Raw genomic sequence first — 23,784 nt, forward strand, 5'->3', positions numbered from 1 at the left:
AGTGTGTCGCATTTGTTGTAAAATTGTAGCAACTAAACACGCCAACGTGTTAAAATAGACTGAGAGTCCATTTGATTTATTGTTTTTGGTTGTTTTGTTTATTTTGTGGGATATTTAAATTTATAGTGTCAAATATTCTTTAGAAATAAACGTTTATTGATCTTTGAAAGGGTGTTCTTGCATTATTACGCCATTATCATTATATCGGTTGAAAATGCTCTCAAGGCTTCAATGTTATTGCTTTTCGCAATAATTTCTGGGACAATTTATCGCCCAGCAAGATGTGGTATCGTGACAGGCCTACAAATCAAGTCGATGGTCTCCAAAATTACGGTATTTTGAGTCCAAAATTGCCTTGAATCTTGATTTACTTTACTTTTCCAGCAGCTACAGTTACTCAAAGAACTTCCTATAATAATCAACACATTGATCCTGAACAGGTTTATCATGGAAATATAAATAACAATAATCACAGCGCATTAGAAACCTTTTTTTTCTTTACATTATCTTTGTTGCAGTGTATGATAGCCTGCAGACTGCTGAGGCCCAAATTATGTCTCACTAGGCATTTTTTATTAGAAGCCTGAACAAGTGCATTATTACTTTCTGTTGACACTAGTAAGAAATGATTAATGATATGGGATTTACTGGAATTAAAGATGTCCAAACCACAAGAATGCCAACACTGTCACAAATCATCTTAAAGCTTACATCAGCTGTGTAAAGCGCCCTCCACTGTGCCTCCGACTGCAACACCAACACCTGCAGAGTCAGAGAAGGAAGGACTCTGTGGAGACTGCATGCAGATGCAGTCACTCCCAGCACAACATATCCAGCGAGCTTAGCATAAACCTGGTAATAACAGCCTGTGTCTGAAAGGAGGTTTTCAGATTTGAAAGATTAAAGTTGCCAATTTGCAGAGCACGCGTTGCTGCTCCGTCAATGACTGTTTAAACAGGCTTCACGCGGGTCCAACTAAGACTAATATGAAAGACTATCTCACCTGTAACACAGGTTATAACGCGCACATCAGCTAACCTGTAACTATGGAGGGATTTCATCTATTCATCATATATACAACAGTAAAACCTTTCTAAATCTCAAACAAACAAGGGATCTGCGTTTATCCTCTTAACAGCTGACCGGGCAGAAAAGTGTTTTGAACGTCTCGCTCATTAAAGTTTTGTTGGTAAACAGCTGATGATTCATGTATGTGTATGTGAGATAGGACTCATAATTCCACGCAAAAGAAAAATAAACATTTGCGATAATGACACATCAGCCGTACTTCAGAGAACATCTGCAACACTGGTGAAATGATGAGTTGAATCATCTGATTAGGTTTTGTGATTGTTTGACCATGTTTAACATTTATTCAACAAAAATGTCAAACAATTGCACGTTCCAGCTGCGTTAACGTGAGGATTATCTGCTTTTCTCTGTTTAAAGTGAACACCTTTGGATTTTGGGTTGTTGGATTTGAAGCTGTTACTTTGAGCTCTGGACACGTTAGACTATTTAGATTTTTTGACAAAACAGCTCAAAAGAAAAGTGAAAACAAAACAGTTATTTATCTCGTTTCAGTCTAAACACGACTGAAAAAGCTATTCTTCATTATCTTTGATAGACTACACAATCGATCCATTAATCAAAACAATAATATGCAGGTCAACTGATTATTTCATAGTCATAAGTTGCAGCCATAAAATGAATAAGGGTTGGGCATGATGATATATATAATGAATTATACACCATGAGATATGTTACCACACCATGTAATCGTAGCTCCGTTTCCAGTTTCCATGTGTCGTCAACACTTTTTCACTCCTAACTCGTCACATACAGCCTCTCTGTCAGGTACCATTTACATATGGTGAGTTAAAGTGTAATTCCAGTGAAATATTATCCCGTGGTCTTTTTCTGCAAGGAAGCATCAATGGGCTCCTTCTTTTTGGATTGCATTTGGTGATCAACTTGAATGGACTTTACTATGAGAGGAGCTGGTACCAAGGCCAGTTGATAAGTCTTTCAAAACACTTTTTAATAAACTCTGGGTTCACTAACTACGTTGTTGGTGCTTTGTTTTGTGTGTAGGGACTCTTCTCATGCTACTGCAGAGGTTTGGTGTTATTTTGAACAGAATTAGTGGTTAAAAAAAGACGTTTTAAAGCCTTCACCGTTCTGTCCGAGCTAATCAGTGTTGGTCACGTCTGGATGTTAGCGACTCTCCTGGATTTCTCTGCGTTAACAGTTCATACAAGAAAAAAATTGTCTCAATAACTTATTTGATGTATGTAATTGCCCAAAAACACCATGTGGTTCAACAGTGGTTCCAACCTCACTTAGTATTTCTTTAAACCAATCACAACCCTTAACCTGATAGCGGAGAATGCAGAATCCAGTGAGCCAGACTGTTATCCTCCCTACGTGGACTTCTTTGGTCTTATGAACTACATCATCTCACAGCGCCGTGGTCAAGCAGTTGCTCTGAGCATCTAACATTGCCGTTGATTGGTTTACATTGGAGTTAATTAAAAAGCATGTTGTATCTCCTGCAGATGCTAAAGGGTGCTTTGTGTGTCGGTATCAGACTGAGGAAGCTAACCAAGCTGCCGTATTTGAGGAGTTGGGAGAGAGAACGGGTTGCTAAATGAGTTTTTATCAATGAGGGTAGACTAAGGTAGGGGTGGGCGATATGACGATATTAGATCATGAAGGATTCAAACGTGCTGACGATCTGCCAATGCAGAGAGATCGTAGTATCGTCTATAGGTAACATTTTGTCCCCTGTTCTATTTTCTGCACAAACGCATCAGGGCTTTTTTCTCCTAAGCCAAATCACATTATTTGCTAGAAAGAGAGTACTGGGAAGTCATGGCTGAAAAAATGAAAATGAAACTACAGTGTCCATACGAGTCAGACTATCGCGTTGCATCAACACTGTCTGTCCACACTTATTCATAGAATTTGTGGAGCAAGCTTTAATTATGCGCCTAAAAAAACAGATAAATGCCACATAAAACTGCGGACTACTAATATGTTTAACAAGGAGGCACAGCAGTCACTTAACAGAGGCCGACATTCTGCCCAAACCTGCCACACACACACACACACACACAGTCACGCAAGGTGCGCACATCGGATGGTAACACAACAAACCTTTTCAACCAAATAATGAGACAGCATCCTAAACAGTCACACTGCAGCCAGCAGAGGTAACAGGTAGTTTTAGGTCGATTTTTGTTAAATGTCCAATGGCACAAGTTGGCGAAATTGCACAAACTGATTCACATGTGTTTAGAAAGGTTATTTGGCCTAAATGCTTTGTTATAAATTTTCTCTTTTAGGGCTATGTTTTTACATAGGGAAATACTTTGGCTGCACTTTTCAGTAAGTTGCAAAACAATTAAAAATTAAAAAATCTAAGAATGTGATTTTACTGTAAAAAACTGTGATATTCTGCCGTATCGCCCACCCCTTGACTTAATATTAAACACAGTATCATGCATTTCAAACAAACACTGCAGATCATAAAGTTGAATCAACACCTGTCTACAACAGTTGAAATAAAAACTGAACATCATGAAGGGAGATTCTATCGCAGGACGGCTACGAGGAATAAACCTGCAACAAAGTGCATATTATTCTTTAAAGGTGTTCTGACGCAGGCGAGGAGTTGGTGGAGACCAAAACAGAGCTAACAGTCAAGTGAACGGGTGGACAAAAACCTGTCGCTCCGTGTTTGCTGAACTTTTCTATGATACAATTTAAAACGACATAAAAGGCCAACCACCGTCCCATCTGGTCCGCTTCTAACAGGAACACAACTGTCCCACGCAATGACGCAGCAGCTTCAAACGCACATTTTTACATAGGGATATTACACAAAACATACAAAGGCACTTATTACCCAGAGAAAAAGTAAATGAGGTGAAACAAAACCAACCCAGGCGACGTAATGAAAGGAGAAGGGAGGAGATGGGACACCGTGTGCGAGGCTTCGACTCTTCTTCTGTTTGTTCTTTTGTGAACAGGTGATCGGTGTCTGGCCCGCAGCAGACCGCTGCCTCTGCATCACCTCTGGCTCTGCTCTCCAATTGTTGCTTCAGCAATCTGAGCCCCGGTGCCAAGATCAGCTTTAGGCAAATCTCGCCGTACCTCTTGGCTTTCACAGTCTTTGTGCAGCATTAAACCACCGTCTGCCACGGAAGCTTACGGATTAAAGATTTGGAAGAATAACACGTGCACTGTTTTATGATTCAGTAAAAAACTCCACCAACAGATCCTGAGCAAGGTTATTGTGATATAAAAGGTGAGAAATAAAGCAGGTGTACAGGTCACCATAGAGACAACAGCAGGGAAACATGGAGGGAATGCAAACATGTTTACATGGCGGTGGGGAAAAGTGTTTGCCCAAGGGCCCAGAGACACAGCAGGCTTCATTAGAATACACTTTAATACCTGCGAAACACTACTTACAGACCGCGCATGTGCACGGATCACGTTACAGACTCTCCCAAAACACAGGACAGGAGCCAGGGAGCAGTGCTCAGAAGTCCCCATAACAATATTTATCAAGACATCTGTGGAAAGAATTGTGTTGTTGTTTTAGCCCAGAATGCTTTTTTTTTTTAAATCGCCTTTTCTTAAGTTGTATTTTGCACTTTTTAAAACTTTTTTAGACACTTTATAGCCCAGTGATTCGGCTGGTAACGGGGGTGGGAGCCAAGGACGCTATAATTCTCTTCCTCTTTTCTTCTTTTGTTACATTTTATTTTTTTTAACCGTTTTTTTATTCCAGACTAAAATTGAATTTATAAGACAAGGACAGATTTTCAGAGTGTAAAAGAGCACTCGAGTTGACCCAAGTTGGCAGCAACTATTCAGCACCTCTCCTGCTCCCACAGAAATAAATCAAGCCCCCCCAGCATCTTCCTCCTCTGGTGTGACGTCAGAGAATTGAGTTTTCCATGTTACTCTCTGCTTCCACAGCAACCGGGGGATGACACCGCCCTCTCCCTTGACCTGACCCGGGGAGAAACCCTTTTTTTTTTTCCACGGGGGTATTGTTCCCCACACTTGAATGGATTGCCCTCTAATTCATCTCAGCATGTATAGTAGTGTACAAAAGCCAAGGAAGCCGGGGCCTAAGGTGCAGAACAAAACCAACAGGGGCTGAGTTATACAGCCAGACGTGGGTGAACTAAAAGGGCACTAAGTTGTTTGTGAATCCACAACAGCAACACCAAAACCCTGCTTCTTACTGCAGTTATCACTTTAACGTAAAATAAAAATGTCCATCAAATATACAGGGCTGTGTTTTAACCTTTGGTAGTAGCAGCCAAAACCCATCTGAGGCACCGTAGAGAATCAAAAACTGTGTATTAGCATCGAACGTCTTCTCTGGTCAGAGAGTTCTTGGTTTAAATCAAAGTTTTGCCAGTTTTTAAAACTGGTTTAATTTGTCAAAAGTTCTTGTGTAACGCTGTGAAACGACATTTTAAATTTGAGAACTTTGGCTACTTTTGATTTATAAGAAAATGCATTTTGAAGGGAAAACATGAAAGTATTTGATTGTTACCAAAACATAAAATCACAAATATAGGAACGTTTCAAACTAGACCCAGCACAAACACAATATCTGTGGATCACGTAACTATCAGTTAAGCAAAACGTATAAACTCCAATCATCTGCAAAAACAGACAACTAGAAATTGTTAACATGAAATAAAAACTATAAAAACTACTACTGTCTTGACATTTTTGATTCAACTGTAACACAACACATTTACCGCGACCCGACCAATAAGCGGATGAAGATGAGACAATACAATTAATACTTTTTTATTTATAAGCAATGTAGCCTTATTACACTACAATGGGGTTGTTTGAATGACTTTTACCCCTTTGGGAAGAAATTCTTAATCTATTGTGTAATAATTTACACGTTGGACTCTCTAACAGCATCATTAACTGGCTATAATCAAGTCTTTGAAACATGATCATGTCCTTGAATGAAATCTTTGAAACATGATGAATCTAATGTTTCCTTGGTGTGTTTACATGATCAACAAACATCAGAGCTACAGACCCAGGCCTCAAACTACACTAGAGCTTCACTATGATGCCATGTTGGACCTTAACTGCAGCACAGGACACCTTCTGTTGTCACCGTGAAGGCTCAGGGACAACAAAACACTTCAATGCTCTGAGAAAATGGACATGCAGACTCACTCTCACGGTACAATGACTTTTCACAGGACACACACACACACACACACACACACACACACACACACACACACACACACACACACACACACACACACACACACACACACACACACACACACACACACACACACACACACACACACACACACACACACACACACACACACACACACACACACACACACACACACACACACACACACACACACACACACACACACACACACACACACACACACACACACACACACACACACACACACACACACACACACACACACACAGAACATGATGCGGCGGTACCGTCCTGTTTGACTTACCGGGAGGATGGGAGGGCTCGCCGGGACACGTAACGCGCTCCGACACCGCTGGAGTTGGTGGTCGATACTTTTCAGAGGAGAAAATCTTGGTTGTGTTTCCGGTTGTCAGGCGGTCAGGTGAGCCGCGTCCTCCCGGCACAGCTGCAGCACCAACAGTGCAGAGAGAGACACTCAGCACCACCAGCAGCAGCAGCAGCAGACGGCGGCGGTGTTGTGAGCTTCCTCGTACGTGATTGGTCCAGGTGGAATAGGCGCGTTCGCGTGTCCCCTGCGCGCGCCAGATTGTGACCACTGGTGCAATCACAAGGCTGGGGCCAGTGACTCAGGTGGGTTAATGTGAGTCTGCTCAAAAAGGGGTTGAGAAGTGGTGGAAAAGTCATTTTTACTCAAGTAGTGCTCTGATTAAAGCTTGAATATGGTGAATCTTTATTAAAAGCTATATTTTTAAAATAATACACACACGGGCAGTGGCGGATTAAGGTGGTCAGGGGCCCTAGGCTACTGTTTGTTTGGGCCCCCCACATTAAAAATCATGCTTTATCAGAAAAAAAATATAATATAGGAATCAATATAGGAATCTTCTTGATCTTGGTCCTGTTGATCTTTCAGCCGTTGTGCTTTTCTTTTTTCGTGCACCGCTATCACATTTCCTCTCTGACGCTTTGCCTCAATAATGTCAAGTAACAGTGAGCGACGTATCATTTGACAACACAACTGACCTTCTGAACACAGCCACATGATGGTAGCTGATTGGGTAAATGTGTCCCATATCCATCCAGTCAGCGACTTATTTATTTTTAATGTTTCTATGAGCCCCAATGGGAGGGGAGATTTTTTTTCCCCCAGCATAGTAAATTAAAAAAAGTTAAAATAGTGTCAATCCGGGGACCGTAGGCTGCAGCCTGTGCATTAATCCGCCTCTGCCCACGGGGCGTTTTGAGGGGTACAGAATGAAAGTATTGCTTTTCCATAAAAATATATATTTAGTCTGACAATGACTCTCTGTCACGTTCTGTTTACACGGCGGGTTGCCAGGGTTAGGCTGCAGAAACAAGGACTCACTTCTAGAGAGAGAGATAGCTAATCCATCCAGACTACCAGTTGAAGACTGGCTAACGTTAAATACTGTTGTAAAATTAATTGATCAGTCAAAAGTAGTCGTTACCCTGTTTGATTCATCACTTGACATGGCGCGGGCTGGCAACCCGACTGCTGGAGTTCTTTTTTGTTGTTGTGACTACGATGTTTCAGGCACTAGATGGAGCTGTTCTGCTCATTCTCCATATTCAACCTTTAGGTACACTTTTGAGGTGGTTGTACTTTTTTCGATTTCTATACAACTTTAAACTTTTACTCCATTACAGTTCAAATGAGCTCCACCTTGACCACCTCCAACAGTAAAATGTTGCATGCGTGTATGATATATAAAGCCAGTAATGTCATATGCATGCTTTTGACTTTTGAGTGCAGGGAAGTTAATTTGCACTAGTATTCCTCTTGGAGAGGTGGAACAAGTATTTAGTCCACACTTTAAAGGCTAAAAAAAGAGGAATGTGCATGTTTGCTCAGTCTTCTAAATCTTATGATCAAGATCAAGACAGTTACACTAAATGTCTTCTTTTTTGTTGATTTGGCCTTCGACTGTACCTGCTGATGCTGTAATTCAATTACTTATTATTTAGCATCATTGTGATCCAGATGATTAAAATCACACAGATTAAGATCTGCTGTCATGAAACAGATTTGCAGTAAATCAGTTCATTACACAGTGTTAAAATAATGAACTAGACAAAAACAAACTGATAATAAATGTACAGCAGAGCCTTTCTTTGCATTAGCTCATTTGCATAAATAAGTCTATCAAACACAAACTTTAATTGGACGAGATGGATTTTCCTCCAGTGTCTGCACCAACCAATGAGGTACAAAGTAATTTATGTAAGTGGGAATAGTCTTTTTAATTAGTACTGCGTGAAATTAAGAGTTGTTCCGATGCTTCCTCTGATGCTGCCCTAAAACTCTGGTATCGCTATCAGAGAGTATGCAAGTCTATACATTGACCCTATACCACGTAATTCTACTTTAAAAGCAGTTTATGTCCTTTTTTTGATGACTGTCAAGCTAATAAATAATAAAAGAAAGTTCTAGCATACATTCTCTGCATGTATAACCTGAGCCAGGACATACAACTATAGCAATCATATCAGAGTCATGTAGAGTTAGTAGTATACAGCTGTTGATGAAATGAATATATATATATTTTTCCCCAGACATATTGGTATTGAATCTGTACTCTGCATCGAGTGATACATTCACATATATCAGTCGGTGTCGGGAAAGGAAAACAAAGGTATCAGAACATGTCTAAATCAAATGCATTTAACAATAATGCGGTCACATTTTAAAATTGCAACTACTTTCTTCAGTTTTATTAGAATCATATGTTTTGCTTGAATCCCAGAATCCCTCTCCACTGAGAAACTTAATTAAACTGCTGCTGTCAGTCTGGTTAGAGGAAATGTGCTTTGTCACATGTGACTGACGGTGTACTCGCAGATAAAACACATCACTGAGTCTGTGATCAACATCCTCAAGGCTTTTCCCAGGCTTAACCAGATGTTGTCTAATGTATACCCGCGGGTGTGGTGCGTCTGTGATGATGAAAAACTAAGAGCACCTGGACTTTAGTAAACACAAGGCAATTTAAATCCATGTCAACGCTCTACAAAACATTGCTGTTTTAGTGGGAAAGAACAAGTTGACAAGAAAAGAGTGACTGTGGAACAGGTTTACTTGAAACATGATTATAAATTCTCATAGGGAATGTCGTATTCTTGTCTGTTTCCTTTTGTTTCCTCCATCAACCAAATATGCTATACTACTACTAAGCTGCGTCTACACCTCTGGATGTCCCATAGAGTTACACAACCTTCAGAATCCTTTTCTTAACTCAGCATTAGTTAATGTTTCAATATTGCAAAAGGTAGAAACCAACTAGCACATACTAGTACTAACATATTCTGTAGGTCTTCAGGGGAAAAAACATCAAAGTCAAATGGCAGCATTGATCATAAACTACATACTCAAGGTAAAATAGAGAAAAATACAAATATATATATCCATCTATTTCAGGAAAACAACAGCATGTTGTACAGTACTCACACTCTCAAACTGCTTTGTGGCGCCATAGGAAAAGTACAAATCAACTAAGTGTGGACATGACAGCTGGTTATCAATACCAGCGTGCAATACACTGTATGTCCTCTTTGAAAAATATACTTTTATATAACCCAATGAAAGAAAGCAGCTCAGACAAAAGATGCTGGTCTTTCAAATTTACAAAAAAGACAAAAAGCTTTCTCAAGTTAATTGTATTTTGGTTTTCACCTCACATTTCATACAGTTCTTACAAGTTTTTTTGTAATTAGTCTCAAATGCATAAATGTGCACATGTGCAATGTGGATAAATATCTTTGAGAAGAGCGAGTTACAAAATATATTTAGACTTTCTGAATGTTACTCAAGGATTTTCTGTAACGCAGCTATCGTATTGTGTTGTGAGGAGTGATTTAACATGTACAGTATCCCACTGTACCGCCCTCAGAGTGTGTGTGTGTTTGGTCCATTCTCTTCCTGTAAGAGTTGGTCCCAAAAACGAGCAGTGAGAGTGTCTGCTTTTTAAACAACAAGACCAGATATCAAAGCACGCAGGGGAAGAGTCAAATCCAAGAATTCAAGGCACATTTAGTCACATAAGGCTGGTCCTTCACTTCAGAGAATCACCCCTCTTACCCATTCAGTCACATGCCATGAATGTGTGCTCAAAATCAGAGGGTAATAGTGATTAAAAGTAGCGTTGTGTCAGCATCACCACATCATAACATGTAGGATTTGTTGTGAACGGCATTCAATATGATTTTAACAACGATTTTAAGGAATAGTTTGACATTGCGAAGAGTTAGATTATAAGTTAGCTAAGCATAAAGACTTGAATAAAAACTGGAAAACTCTGTCCTAAGGCACATAACCTCCTGTAAAACAATAACTTGTTTTTTCTAAACTTTGGTTTTCGGATAAGCGAGGTTTTGGAGGTGCTGGTAGGTGGAATTGTTTGTTTTTTTAATTCTTTCGACAGTCAGGCTAATTGTTTCCAGTCTTTATGCTAAGCTAAGCTAACTGTCTGATGGCTGTCGCCAAATATTGAACAAATTCTCCGCAACAAAGGAAATAAGCACATTTCTCAAAATGTTAAACCACCACTTAGCTTAGAGTTTACTGGTGGAAGTGACCAGTTTGCTTTTGCATGATTCATAAATCTGAGTGCCGTTTTGTCCCATTTATCACAACAGGTGTAAAAATCAGTTTCTCGATTAGACTTTCGTAAAGAATTCATCTAAAGCTTTAGTCAGCCAATAAGAGTACTGTAAATAAAGAGTAAAACGGCAGCCGTTTTGATCTGCTGCCCTTACAGAGCCCACATGTCCGCCGTGCTTGGATACAACATTCATATGCTGAAATACAAAAGGCAATGTACAGTTTCCAAATGTGTTTACTGCAGCAACTCCTGTTCGACAGATTTGTCAAACAGTAAAAAAGTGCGATTTCCTATGATTTCAAATAACTGCAGGATGAGAAGGATGATTTAACAACAAGTAAAATGGATTGTAGGAGTGTTTTTTTTTTCATTTTGTGTATTGAGTAAAAAGATTGTGAAAGTTTTAAAGGCAGTGACAGAAGAGTTGAAGGGAGGAGGGAGTGTTCCTGTAGTTTCTGTAGAAATTGACATTTCCTGTTGACCTGAGCCACTGTGGCTTCAGGGGGAGTGATTAGTGCTCTTCCAGCCAAGATGGACTGTCCCCACCTGGCATTTTCAACTTGATGTGGAACTGCTTGAGTGTCTGTTCCAGCTGCTGTTGGTTTCCAGCGTAGTATGCAGCTATGGCATTGTGGAACAGGATAAGCTGGTTGTGCAATACCTTCACCTGTTTGGAAGCATGAATTAAAGAGAGGGTAAGCACACTTGAACGCAAAGCCATTACGTTGGCGTGGGTATGTCGAGCAGAACAAGCCTCTGACCCACCTTGTTCTCCTCCAGGAACTTCAGCTTGACAGACACGTCGTTTCGCATCCTCTCATACTTCTCGCGGTGGATCTGGAACTGCTGCTGGGACTGCTCAATCTTGGGCATGGTGGTGGCATCACGTGGCCCCAGATTCAACTCCTCCAGATCTGTACGGTAGGCGTCGTACTCAACCCTAGAAGTGTGGCATTATTAAAACAGCATCAGAAATATGTAATATGAGTGTATACATTATGAAATGTAAAAAAAAACTACAGATGCAGGACAGTCAAAAATTAGCACAAGATAAAAGTAAAATTGAACTGAACTACTGTTTGTACAATAAAGTGTGTGTAATAAATGTGACTTCCAAAGAAGTCTGGTAACTTGCAAAAGACAACAAAATCCACACCTTTTATTTATCACAAAGACTTGCACTGCTTGAAAAACTTAAAGGCAAGGCCCTGACGATGTAAAACATTTTTGATCCAACAAAAGATCCCACCAGGACTGAAACATCTTTGTCTTAATGGCTACGTAAGCCTCTGTGATTTGTAGATGGTGCTCAGGAACAATAAACACACGATCACGCATTACCTACCTGGCAAATTCATACTGCTTGATATTAACCAGTGTGTCCTCGATTGTTTTGTCCACGAGCGTGTTAACGCTGGAGATGAAAAAGGTGATGGCACCCAGCAGTGTCTCTCCATTTTTGGACAAAAGCTTTTGGGTGTCGGCGTTGTAACCAAACTCCTCCTAGAGAACAGAGTCAAACTCATTTTAGTTGCCTTGCTCGATTTTGCTCTTTTGGCACCGTTCTATGCAGTGACTAAACCAACTACGGGTCACGAACATCAAACAGTTCACTTTGCAAGCATATATACACTTTGCAAGCATATATACACTTTGCAAGCATATATACACTAGTAATAGTGACTGTTAAAACTATATGAGTTAAACAGTTAATTTTGTTGGCATCTACAGCGATTAAACACAAACATTCTTCCAATTCCATAGAAATATTTTCCAACAATAAATGAATAGTGTAACATTCCCAAAAGAACATCAATGTAAGGGATATAAAATGCATACAGTACATTTCTATGATATACAATAGCTGTACTGTACGTGCACTCACAAATAAGACATAGAATGCACTTGGTATTTGAAGCTTGAAGAGAAATCCTGTAACACAATTAGAGGACTCAGAGGAAGAGGAAATTAACTTTAATTATGCATGACTTTTAACTGTCCATTAAGCCATTAACTTGTGATACGGACACGGAGTAAGGATGATGGCAACTACTCAATCTGATGGAATAAAGTGCCTCTGTATGGACTCACATGTAGTTCTGGTGACTTGAGGCTGAGATCGGCGAAGGCGTCCCCCAGCTGCCTCTGCGTCTGCATTATCTGGGACAGCTGACCAGCCAGCGTCTGAGCCAGCTTGATTACGTTCTGGTACTTTCTCTTGTTGTCGCGGAGGACTTCGATTTGAGCCTCCAGCTCCAGGTCCACGGTCCTCGAGCCTCGACCCAGCTTCTCTGACAGGATCTGCCTGGTGCACTGCAGAGGACGGCAGCAAGAAAGAGACAATCAGAGGGAAGAGCAGAGCCAAAATACAAAGTCTGTATAGTTCACTTTTTTGCCAACAATCTTAAAACTGTGAAGATAAAATCGACAAGAAAAAAAATCAAGGACAAAGAGGATTACTTTATATGTGTTGATGCTCCACTTTCTCACTAGGTCCAGTTTTTCCATGGCTGGGCTCTTTAAGTCATCTGAAAGGACCACCGCTCCACTCTTTGGCTGTGCATCCATCTCGCCTGGACAATTAAAAGTCATTCACTTAGTAAGTGATTAAGTTATTGGATTTGCTGGATAGAGAGTTGTGCTGAAAATTAGGAAGGTGCAATTCAAGTATTGTAATCATCAGACACTGTAATGAGATTATCATGTTAACACTGAAACTTCAACACAGACTATAATACTTCATTTACATTAGAGGACACTGATGACACTTATGATTAGTCAACACCATTAAAATACAATTAGTTTGGGCACAGGGAGGAAATGCTGAAAGATGTTGCCCCCAAAGTGACAAAATATAGTTAAAAAAATATCAGACAAGTCAATAACAAAGCTGAATACATCAGTAAACAATATTGTTAAATAGTTAAAATGTAGTATAAAAAGAAACTTGGCCTTACCAGTTCAAATTCAGTTCAACATGACATAAAAAGAAAAAGGCATGAAATCTCTATATTTATTTCTCTTAGACTATATTTTAATTATTTAACAACGCATGTTATTAATTTTTTTTAAAATACTTGGAAAAATACTTTTTGAGATTAGAAATCTCTTTTTCAAGAGTGTCCTGGCTAGGACAGGCAGCAGCACAAGTAACAGTTTCAGATACACACACAATTAAATGGAAATAAGTAAGAAAAATGATCTTCTAACATATCAAAACATAATTTAACATTCAAAACATCTACAGCCGATGTGACGCTTCCAAGTCTTTTAGCATCATTTTAAATGAGTCCAAGGAAACCAGCTCCTTCAGATTCAGGCGGTTTTGGTTCCAGAGGAGGGAGCAAACTTAAACGCCCCTTTTTCCCAGTTAAGTATGGACTTCAGGATGTATTCTGTTATGTTTGACTTGTCTGACAAAATTTTTACTCCATTTTATCAGCATCAGGAGAAAGATTGTGAGAGCCTATGGGTGCCAACTTTTGCAAGGACAAAGGTGACAAGCAGGAAAACCCACTGAGATTATATGTGAAAGCAGTTTTCTTCCCAAGCCAAGCAAATGCTTTATGCATCAGATCTAAATCTTGTGACTCTAAGGGGTGTGTAAACATCATTAGCCACTGCAAAGCAGAAAACTACTTCATTTAGCCCAGACTTATGCAAAGACAACATTTGGAGTGCCAATAAACAAGAAAGGAGAAGAAGAAAGGTTTGACTCTGAACGGACCACAGCCTGTGGGAAGAAGGAGCAGGTAAGAAACTGACAAAAAAACAAGAAAAGGTACAGGGACTGCGGTTAATTTAGTGTGCAAATGGTGACGATTCAGTATCATCTGATTCATACTCCATCACTGCTGCTGGTACCTTTCTCAGCCTGACTATCGCTGGAAGAGCGCGCCAGGCGGCTAGCAACAGCTGAGCTGGGAGCTACAGGTGCCACGGGAGATGTGGGTAGGCTTGCTGACCCTGGGAGATATTCAGAGTTATGATTCATTAGTATGTCACCATCCAGCCTACACAAGGGTAAGGGGGGGCTTCCCGTTCATGTTGATTTCCTGTGTGTGTTCATGACAAAAGCAGGTCTCAACTAGTGTAAACAACATGGAAAATAGCCATGGCAACATTGTGGTGAACAGGTTCACCACTCTATGGGGAGATTTTTATTTGCATTTCTAACAAGGGCATGATGATGAAAAGGAAAGGAGGGTTACAACCTGGAGATCAGAGGAAACTCATTAAATTCAATTGGTTGTCCACCTTTACAAATTCAAATGTCCGCCTTTCAAATTTCAGAGATTAAACCCAAAAGTGGAGCACTGTGAATACATGGAGGGAAAGACTGCTCTAAACAAAGCAATCAATGTAACAAGGCCAGATACGGTTTTGATGAGCTGCACTGTCACAAATGTCTGATGAGCGAGGAACGGGTTCATACACAAAACAAGCAGAGCAACACTAAAATCGTAGCGTGATATGTTTTACCTTTGTATGGTCCTGATTCAATGATGCCCTCTGTTGTTGAAGCGAAGTTGCTGGAAGTGACGCAGGACTCTGAAAGGTTTAGGGCCCCGGGGACACTGGGGTAAGAGTCCTGAGAGAAGGAAAAGGAGGAAAATATATATATTTTTTTTTAAGTACAATGATAGATTTAGATCAGCTTCACAATAAAGACTAGAATGATTACTCCAAAAGTACTGTAGTAGACATGTAGAAATTATGTAGATCAGGTGACAGATATGTTCACTTCTGTTAAAATTAACATAAACATTTGGCGCACTGCTGATGGACGTATGTATTAATTTATGTTATACGCCTGAGCAAATGTTTTTTAGATTTAAAGTTTTGGGGTTGCAAATATTCTTTTGGGTGTTGCATCCTCTCTGCCACAGTCTGTCAGTGTGACTGTAAGCTGTTAGGAGTCAACAGCAGGTCATCTTGAAACACTGCCAGCTCACAGTCACAGTCAAAGAAAGGACTAGTTGTTGACTGATACAGATCTTTGACTGGCAAACCGATGGCCAATATATGATGCATCTGATAGAATTCAAATGAGATAAAAACAATTGCTATTATCTAGCTAACTAACTATTGTCTGCATTGTGTTGTAGGATATAACTTGCAGCATGGTTTTGAAATAAAATTTTAAAATTTAAGTAAAAAAACATCCCGTTGTTGTGGTGACCGCCCCGAAAAGACTTCAGTGTTACACTTACTTACCACCCCAAAAACCATCCCAAATTACAAATCTGATAAATGTTTTTATGAATGGGGGCTGGGGACGCACATGCAATAGTTCAAGCATGGGCGTTCTGTTCTAGTTTCAAGCCCTGTAAACTAGTTAAGATGGACAAATGCTCGCTACCATGATGCTGACATCTACATTATTTACGGCATTGTTTCAAGGCTTTTTTTTATCTCATCAGACAACCTATGAATCCGTTTATCACTAGAAAGGGCGACCTGATTTTTGCATCAAAATGACTTCACTGCAGTAGGATGTTACCTTGACTGTCCGTGTCACTGCCACACAGAAACAAACTAGTTTTGTCGAGCTGCAATGATTTTTTAAAATTTCCCTTTTTTGATATTGGTAAATTGTTTGAGTTTATTTTCAAGATCAAATGCGAAACATTTGTTGATTGCAGCTTCTCTTTTGTGAGGATCTTAGTTGTTTGCCATATGTGACAGTGAACTGAATATTTTTGAATTGTGGACTGTTTGAAATAAAAAAAGCTATATCATTCACCGTTTTCTGGTATTTCATAGGGATAATTTAAATATATTAATTGAGAAAAACATGGTAAATTGACAATGAAATAATCGTTGGTTGCAGCCATACTACTGTATTTATAGTGCCGAAAACAACGGTTTTGCATATTTATGCGCAATATGCCTTTGAATCCAGGAAAAGGGTCCTTATGTTGACCTAATTTGATTAAAGATATTAAACCTGATGTACAGACAGAACATAAATGGCGTTGTTGTTAAAGACGCCATCTTTCAACTGAAGGACTTAAAAACATAGCCATGGTTTTGTTAGGGAAGCTAGGAGACTCACATTGTCTGAGACAATTATATCATTTAGAGGGATGCGGTGTTTAAAAGTCTTTGAACCAGTCCTTACCCTCCGAAAAACCATCTCAGGGCTCTGATCCAGGTCTCCATTGCTGGTGACTGGGATCTCAGCGGCTGAGCTTCTTTGGGACTCCTCAGTCATTGTGCTTTCCTGTAAAGAGGAGGGTGAAATGAAGCAGGCTATTCTTTAAATCTTTTTCTAAACAACTGCAAAGAGGGAGACCTCCACTGAGGAAAAAAAGGACGCAGGATCCACTAGTGGGACACAATAGTTGTGGTCTGCCATCTTGTGGACACAGCCGTTGTGAAAATCATTAGCCTTGGCCGGGATTTGGGGGTGAATATATACATTGGTGATAACCACTTTAAAGTTTAAACATTAACAACACTACAATAAATGCATATGGCGCTTTTCCAGGTGCTCAAATACGCTTTGACAGGACGCTTTTAACTCTACAGGATTAACTCTAACACAGTCCTGTATTCTGGTCAATCCTCTTCTGCCCACATTCAATGATTTCTTTTAATTTCCAGGACAGGATGGAGAACTTTCTGAGCTACAAGTCAGTTATGTTGCAGTATTACAGCATTTACCAGGATAGCTGAAGTTCTTGTGCAACAACTGACAGAAAGTTTCAACACTCCCCTTTTTTACAACACCACTTTTGTTGAATACTACACATAGCAGGATGAAGTATGTTTCCAAGAGATCTCCACATAAGCAAAGTTTCTAATATTATGTGTCATAAAGGTTTAGTGCATAAAGCCTCCACCCACCATGCAAAAACAGGCATCAACCAGTTATCTCTAACGTCTGCTGTTCTCCATAGCAATGCTTTGGACCGACAATATCTGGTTTATCGTTGCCATGTTCATTACAGTGTTTCCAAGCAAATACAAGGCTGTATGTTTGACAGTGACATCAATTATTTCAGACCACTTCAAACCCTGTGTGTCATGTTTTATAACTGGTCATTCTGTGATATAACACGGAAACTCTTGTGATGCAGGGACACACATGGAACAAAATTATCCCTGACCTTGAATATGATTAACAACCAAAATGAAAGTTCTGTTTTAATCTTGATGAAACGTTAATCAAGGCCCGTCTTAATTGTACCTGTGGATTAAAACGACAGAGCTACACACTGGTTTGCTTCGCTGTATAATGCACATTTACATGTTGGCTCGTAGCACACCACAGGGTGGAGACAAGAGTGTGTGCCAATACATTTTTGTTTGGCCTATAATAAACCAGCTGCCTGTAGGCTGAAGATACAGCTGTGTTATAGTCAGTAGTAGAACAATGTGCAGCCTGGTCACTGTGGACTTAGGAACTAGGTCACAGACCTAACCACTAAAAGGCTTTACATGTGAACTTTGTGAGGTTGACATAGATAAGTACTATTATAAGGATTGGTAACACTGAAAACATTTGACAGAATTACAACTGAATAAATCAGAATAAGCATCTTTGAACAAGATCCTTACACTATAGGCAGACCTTGACCAGTGACTAAATAATGCAATCAGCTACCAGATCACCAGGTAACCAGATCTAGGTCTCATCTAAACTGACCAACTGGTTTCACTGTAACATAACACATTTCATATCATAGTTTGCATGTTCAGCTGAATGCATGTATTCTCTGAGTACCAGCTCCTGCCCTCTGGGAGGCGGTAAAGGGTTCCTGAGTGCAGGAAGAACAAATACAAACATTCATTTATTCCTTTGTCCATATCACTGCTGTCCCATGTCTTCATATATAATTGTTGACACACACACGTGCACACACACTCACACACACGCAAGCACTTTTCTCCTCCTAAAGTAAAGTATATGACCATAAAATGACTGGCAGCGCCAAGCCTGTAAAAGGATTTAGTGACCACAGAGAGTCCTACTGCATACATAATACAAAAAAGGTAGATAGACTATAAATAACCTGATAGCTTCTTCAAAACTGGTTTTACTGAAGTCCTAATTATAACAACAGAAGGGTGTGTCATCTTCATATGTTTCAAATACAAGATATAAAAGTTTTTCTTTAATCACAATGTGTCATCTGACACTGTACGTATGTGTTTACAAAGGGTGAAGTGTCAGTGTCAGCTTTATGCAAAAAAGTCTGTGCGTTAGGATTTTGGACTCTCTGGAAGCCAAACCATTTCTCTATAAAGCCAGAATGACAGATTTCTGATATGCTCATACAGGATATAACATTTAAAAATGTTGCATGACAAAGACTTTACTTTGAGTGTTGTGTCATGTGATACACACATAAATACTTAAAGGCCATATGACGCCTGCATGCAGGCAGATCAGCACAGACGGGCACTGGTAGGCTTGTCTAGCGACCTACTGCAGCTACTGCAGATAACACAGACTCCTGCTTGACAATCCTCTCTGACATCAAGTTTAAACAAGCTGTCTGGTACAGACACGTCTCTGAATACATCCATTTCAAAAACAGGGTGTAAATTAATACTGATTGTAACCAAGTTTGCCAACAGGCATATTTTTTTTCATTTTGCTGCAGTTGTTTGCTTAATATCCATGTATCTTGATTCAAGATTCTTTTTACATTGCAAAATCCTAATGGGACTGATCCAGCCATGGATCCATGAAGATCAAGGGTCTTGGTGCCAAAATGATCCAGTCAAACATCTGGAAAGATTCTGCAAGGCTTCCAAGCCTACTGCAGCACTGAGAGCAGCAAAGTGGCTGCAAATGAATCAAGCATATGAAAAGGCAAGGTATGGCAAATCATCTTGCGCCATTCCCTATAGTTCCGTATCCTGGAAACAAGCTAACGACATGACATCTGAGGAAGGGATAACAACAATAAACTCATTGTCCAATTAGCTGTGCCAGCTCTAAAAGGAAGGAATCATGGCGTGCCTCTCACACTAAAGAAGAACATGACCATATTGTGTAAGGCCGGGTTTAAGCTGGATGGAAAGTGTAATTTAAAGTAACCCCTTGAAATTCATGGTTACAACTATGCTGCATTTAGGGTTACTAAATGAAGAGGGTTGTTTTTTTTCTTCTTATTCTCGCCATCTGACATGCAATACTGGCACTGTGCCTCAATCAGAATGTGAATCAACAGCCTGAGGAGTCACACATTCCAGCGACGAAAGAAATGTGGGACTGCCTGAGAATGTGCAGTCAGGAGTCCAAATCTGTTTCACTTACCCAGCCATGTGACCGGCAGCACGTTTACCTCAAAGAGCTCGATGTACACCCAACTTACAAACAGGGAAACACTGTGAGGAAATGGTGTCATTTACACATCATGTACACGTTCACTTGCGCACACACAAACACACGCAGTCAGTGTTCGACACAGGGAGGCAAAAGCATAGAGAAGTGTGTACTTACTGCCTTACACTTAATAACATACAGCACATTGTGTTGATGAAGAGCAAATATAAAACCTTCTCAACAATCACTTTGAGGTAAGCTAGAAGTAACACAAAGCAGAGGAAACATATGAATCCTTGATCATTCCCAGACACATAAGGCACCTCACAGAGCAACACACAAGTCAAAGAAAGAAAGCCACCAACTGCACCATCAACACAGAGCAACAGCTACACCCGCTATTCATTTCTAGCCTCAAGCAAAGCATATATACCGCACAATCTCTTTACAGCTATAACTCAGGTTCATGTTGTTGATTATATCAGATTAAGCTTCACTACTAAAATGAATAATAAAGGAATGAGTCCACCACCACAGCAAGTAAAGATCAAAACAGCGAAATGAACAAGAGCGCAGTGAGGAAATGCTAGAAGAAGATGAATGTCCAAAGTGAAGTTAAATATCACCTTTGTTTCAGTGTGAGAATCTCCACTTGTGCCTGGTGTTTCAGCTGTTTCAACATGATGATTTGTCTCGTGTCCCCCGCTTTCTAAACTGTCAACCATGTGTGCAGCATCACTGTCACTGCGCGTCACCACGCCCTTTCTCTGAATGCCCTCATCCTCCTTCTGAGTAGCCTCCTCACCGTTTTCTGCATTTTCTTCAGCGCTGTCAATATCAATGTCGTACAGCACATCATCTCTGTCATCCACTTCACTACTGTTGTCTACACTCTCCTGTTCTACATCCTCACTCAAACTCTCTTCTGCTTTGTCAGCCTCCTCACAATCCATCTGAGAGTCCTCCGCTGAGGTCTTCCCCGATTCAGCCTCAAGACTAACTTCAGACATACCTGAAAACAGGGAGATAGAAGGGTATAAATAGGTCCTACCAAACTAGTTGACTGCTTATAGTGCACTAATACAGTACAACAAATGTGCAAAACAAACCTACCCCCATTTTGTACCTCTATGTGAATGTAGACAATATTTGAAAAACACAGGTTGTTTAATAACACTTACTGCTATTTAGAAAGTATTTCCAGAAACCTTAAGATAAATATAAATAAGATATATAGATATTTTTCATTTTCCCCACCATGTTATGACTAAGGCAGTAATGCCACAACTCATTGCTTGTACAACACAAGAATAATATAGTGTATATGCATTACTGTTATTATTATTGTTGTGAATGTGAGTATGTAGGATAGATAGACTTAATTGTTCCCATGTTGAAAATGTGTTTCCAAACTGTGTGCATTATCTATGCCTATGAAATATATATGCATCCACACAGCACATAATCCCTGACACACCCATTAAACAACCATGAAAACAACTAGATAGGAACATTTTAATTTGGTTTTGGCTCATGTCCTACAAATTAAGCAATGGGAAAGTCATTTCCAGCTACCATGACTTTGTAAAGCCTTTGACTTTGTATTAGCTTGATCTGTACACCTGAATTATTGTTCCATTTGCTGCATTTGATTATCTTCAACTTAACTTTCTAAAAAATATCACTTCAAACATTGAAGCGATCGTTGCCTTTGATACAGACGAACATGTGAGCTTAAGTGCTGACAACGCAACGTTAGAGTGTGCATTTCCAGGTTTTCGTCTCCCTGCAGATGGAAACTATGACCCATTTCTAACGTGATTGCTGTCCAAGTTTGTGACATTAAGACACATAGTCAGCGCTGTGTATGTTATTATTTGTACAGTTGTCAAACACCAAAGCTGCTGTCACAATGTTTGCTGTCACACACACCGGAACTGGCTCTCACGTTTACGGCAAGCGGTTTTAACATTTAATAGCTAGACTGGATATGTATTGCAGATATCTGTAATTTAGTTCTTCCTAGTCAAAAAAAGCATTTTCCATATCAACAATGACATTTTAGATACCTAGAATAAACATTCAGGATATATGTGAAGTAATTCTTAATTGGAAGAACTCCCATTTCAGATATCTACAATAAAATTGTTACTAATCATAATTCTAATTTCAGATATCCCAAATGAAAATCCAGTCCAGATATCCATAATGTAAATTTGTATTTGACTATCCAAAATATATTCTGACTAGGAAACATGTCATCTACGTATATGTACAAATGCAATTTTACTAGCAAGTAGTACATTACAGATTAGAGATGCACCGATCCGATACCGGAATCGGATACCGGCTCGCTAGATCACAGCCAGATCACATATCGGATAAACGAGGCATTTCTTTTTTATTAACATCATACACAGCAATTCTATGTTTGCAACACCGGTTAGGGTATTATATTCCATTTTAAAATATCTGTTTGAAGTGCACTTTACATGGAAGTGAAGTATTAATAAATAATATTAAGTACATTTATATCCGTGTTCATTTGTTACCTTTTTTTAACAAGGCTAAATGTTTAAGTCAAGCCTGATGCCTTCACTCACATGGCAAGGTTTAAGTTCATTCATTCAACAGTAGGATCGGCTCAACCCAGGTATCGGATTGGAAAACAATGGATCGGTGCATCTCTATTACAGATATCCAGAAAGTTAATTCTAGATATCTTAAATGTGATTGTGGATATCTAGAAATAAAAGCCCAATACACTTGAATGGCAAAAGTAACGTCATTTATACTAGTAAAATGACGTTGTGGACATCTTAAATTGTCAATCTGACTAGGAGAAATGACACTATGGATATCTAAGATTTAATTACAGGTAGGACTGTGATTAAATGTTAAAATCGATTTCAATACGCGTTTAAAAGTTAGGACAATTACCTGTTGCACTTGCAGCACAGTCACGTGACTGGGTGTCCAAAAGTGAGGAAATAGTAGTAAATGCTACTAGCCTAATAACGACACATAATATAACTTAATGTTATGGTTATGTTGAATGGTTACGACCATTTGCAACACAAACCTTTCTGTAGCTTTACCTCCCTGTCAGTTACTTAAAGCTGTCCACTTATTGCAGTTAACGTGAACGCATCAGAGCCGTTGACGTGTTGTTTGCTAACGATAACCTAGCTAAAAGAGCGGATACCGAACCGACGAAAAACGTCAATAAACGCAATTTAAAAATGGTTAAAACTATATTATACCATATATGCAACTCAAACACCGTGAGGGAAAGGCGATGCTAATAACTTTAGTTAACGTTACCTGTCTGCGGTCGTGGCTAACTATTTTAGCTGAGAACTGTTAGCCGTTGGTCACTGGAGTCCTTGGTGCCGTGTGCACTGGGTGCCCCTTTGAAAGGCAGGGTTCGTGTTTTTAATGCAGACGCTGCATAAATATAAACAACCAGCGGCTCCTCGATGGTGCGCGACTCTCCTTAAAGCACGCCGGACTCGCTGTCTGAACCCCGGAAAGACTGATCCACACTGCGGGGCCCTCCTCGGCTGTCACCAGAGGCAGACCGCATCATTCCGCTGCATGCGCTCTCCCCCTGCTGTTATAATGGGTAGTTT

General features: G+C 39.8%; 2 protein-coding genes across 4 annotated transcripts in view; both read right to left on the reverse strand.

Moving 5' to 3' along the window:
* LOC310963831 (uncharacterized protein) overlaps window positions 1-23,784 on the reverse strand; it is a gene marked incomplete at its 3' end in the record, with an annotated part of 270,431 nt that overhangs the window by 28,386 nt on the left and 218,261 nt on the right. The gene's annotated exons all lie outside the window — the stretch shown is intronic.
* arfip1 (ADP-ribosylation factor interacting protein 1 (arfaptin 1)) lies at window positions 9,057-23,727 on the reverse strand. 3 transcript variants are annotated; one of them, XM_083927396.1, is made up of 10 exons: window positions 23,477-23,727; window positions 20,779-21,164; window positions 16,994-17,095; window positions 15,352-15,460; window positions 14,734-14,835; window positions 13,330-13,442; window positions 12,961-13,182; window positions 12,215-12,372; window positions 11,635-11,809; window positions 9,057-11,536 (listed from the first exon to the last, which is right to left on the reverse strand). In XM_083927396.1, the coding sequence occupies exons 2-10, from the start codon at window positions 21,160-21,162 to the stop codon at window positions 11,381-11,383; spliced, it is 1,521 nt and encodes a 506-aa protein (XP_083783522.1). In that variant the 5' UTR covers window positions 21,163-21,164; window positions 23,477-23,727; the 3' UTR covers window positions 9,057-11,380. The 3 variants fall into 3 exon arrangements, with proteins under 3 accessions (XP_083783522.1, XP_083783524.1, XP_083783523.1); XM_083927398.1 differs by lacking the exon at window positions 20,779-21,164; XM_083927397.1 differs by lacking the exon at window positions 14,734-14,835.

Source organism: Echiichthys vipera (genome assembly GCF_963691815.1).
Source record: "Echiichthys vipera genome assembly, chromosome: 2".
In the NCBI taxonomy this organism is placed as follows: domain Eukaryota; kingdom Metazoa; phylum Chordata; class Actinopteri; order Perciformes; family Trachinidae; genus Echiichthys; species Echiichthys vipera.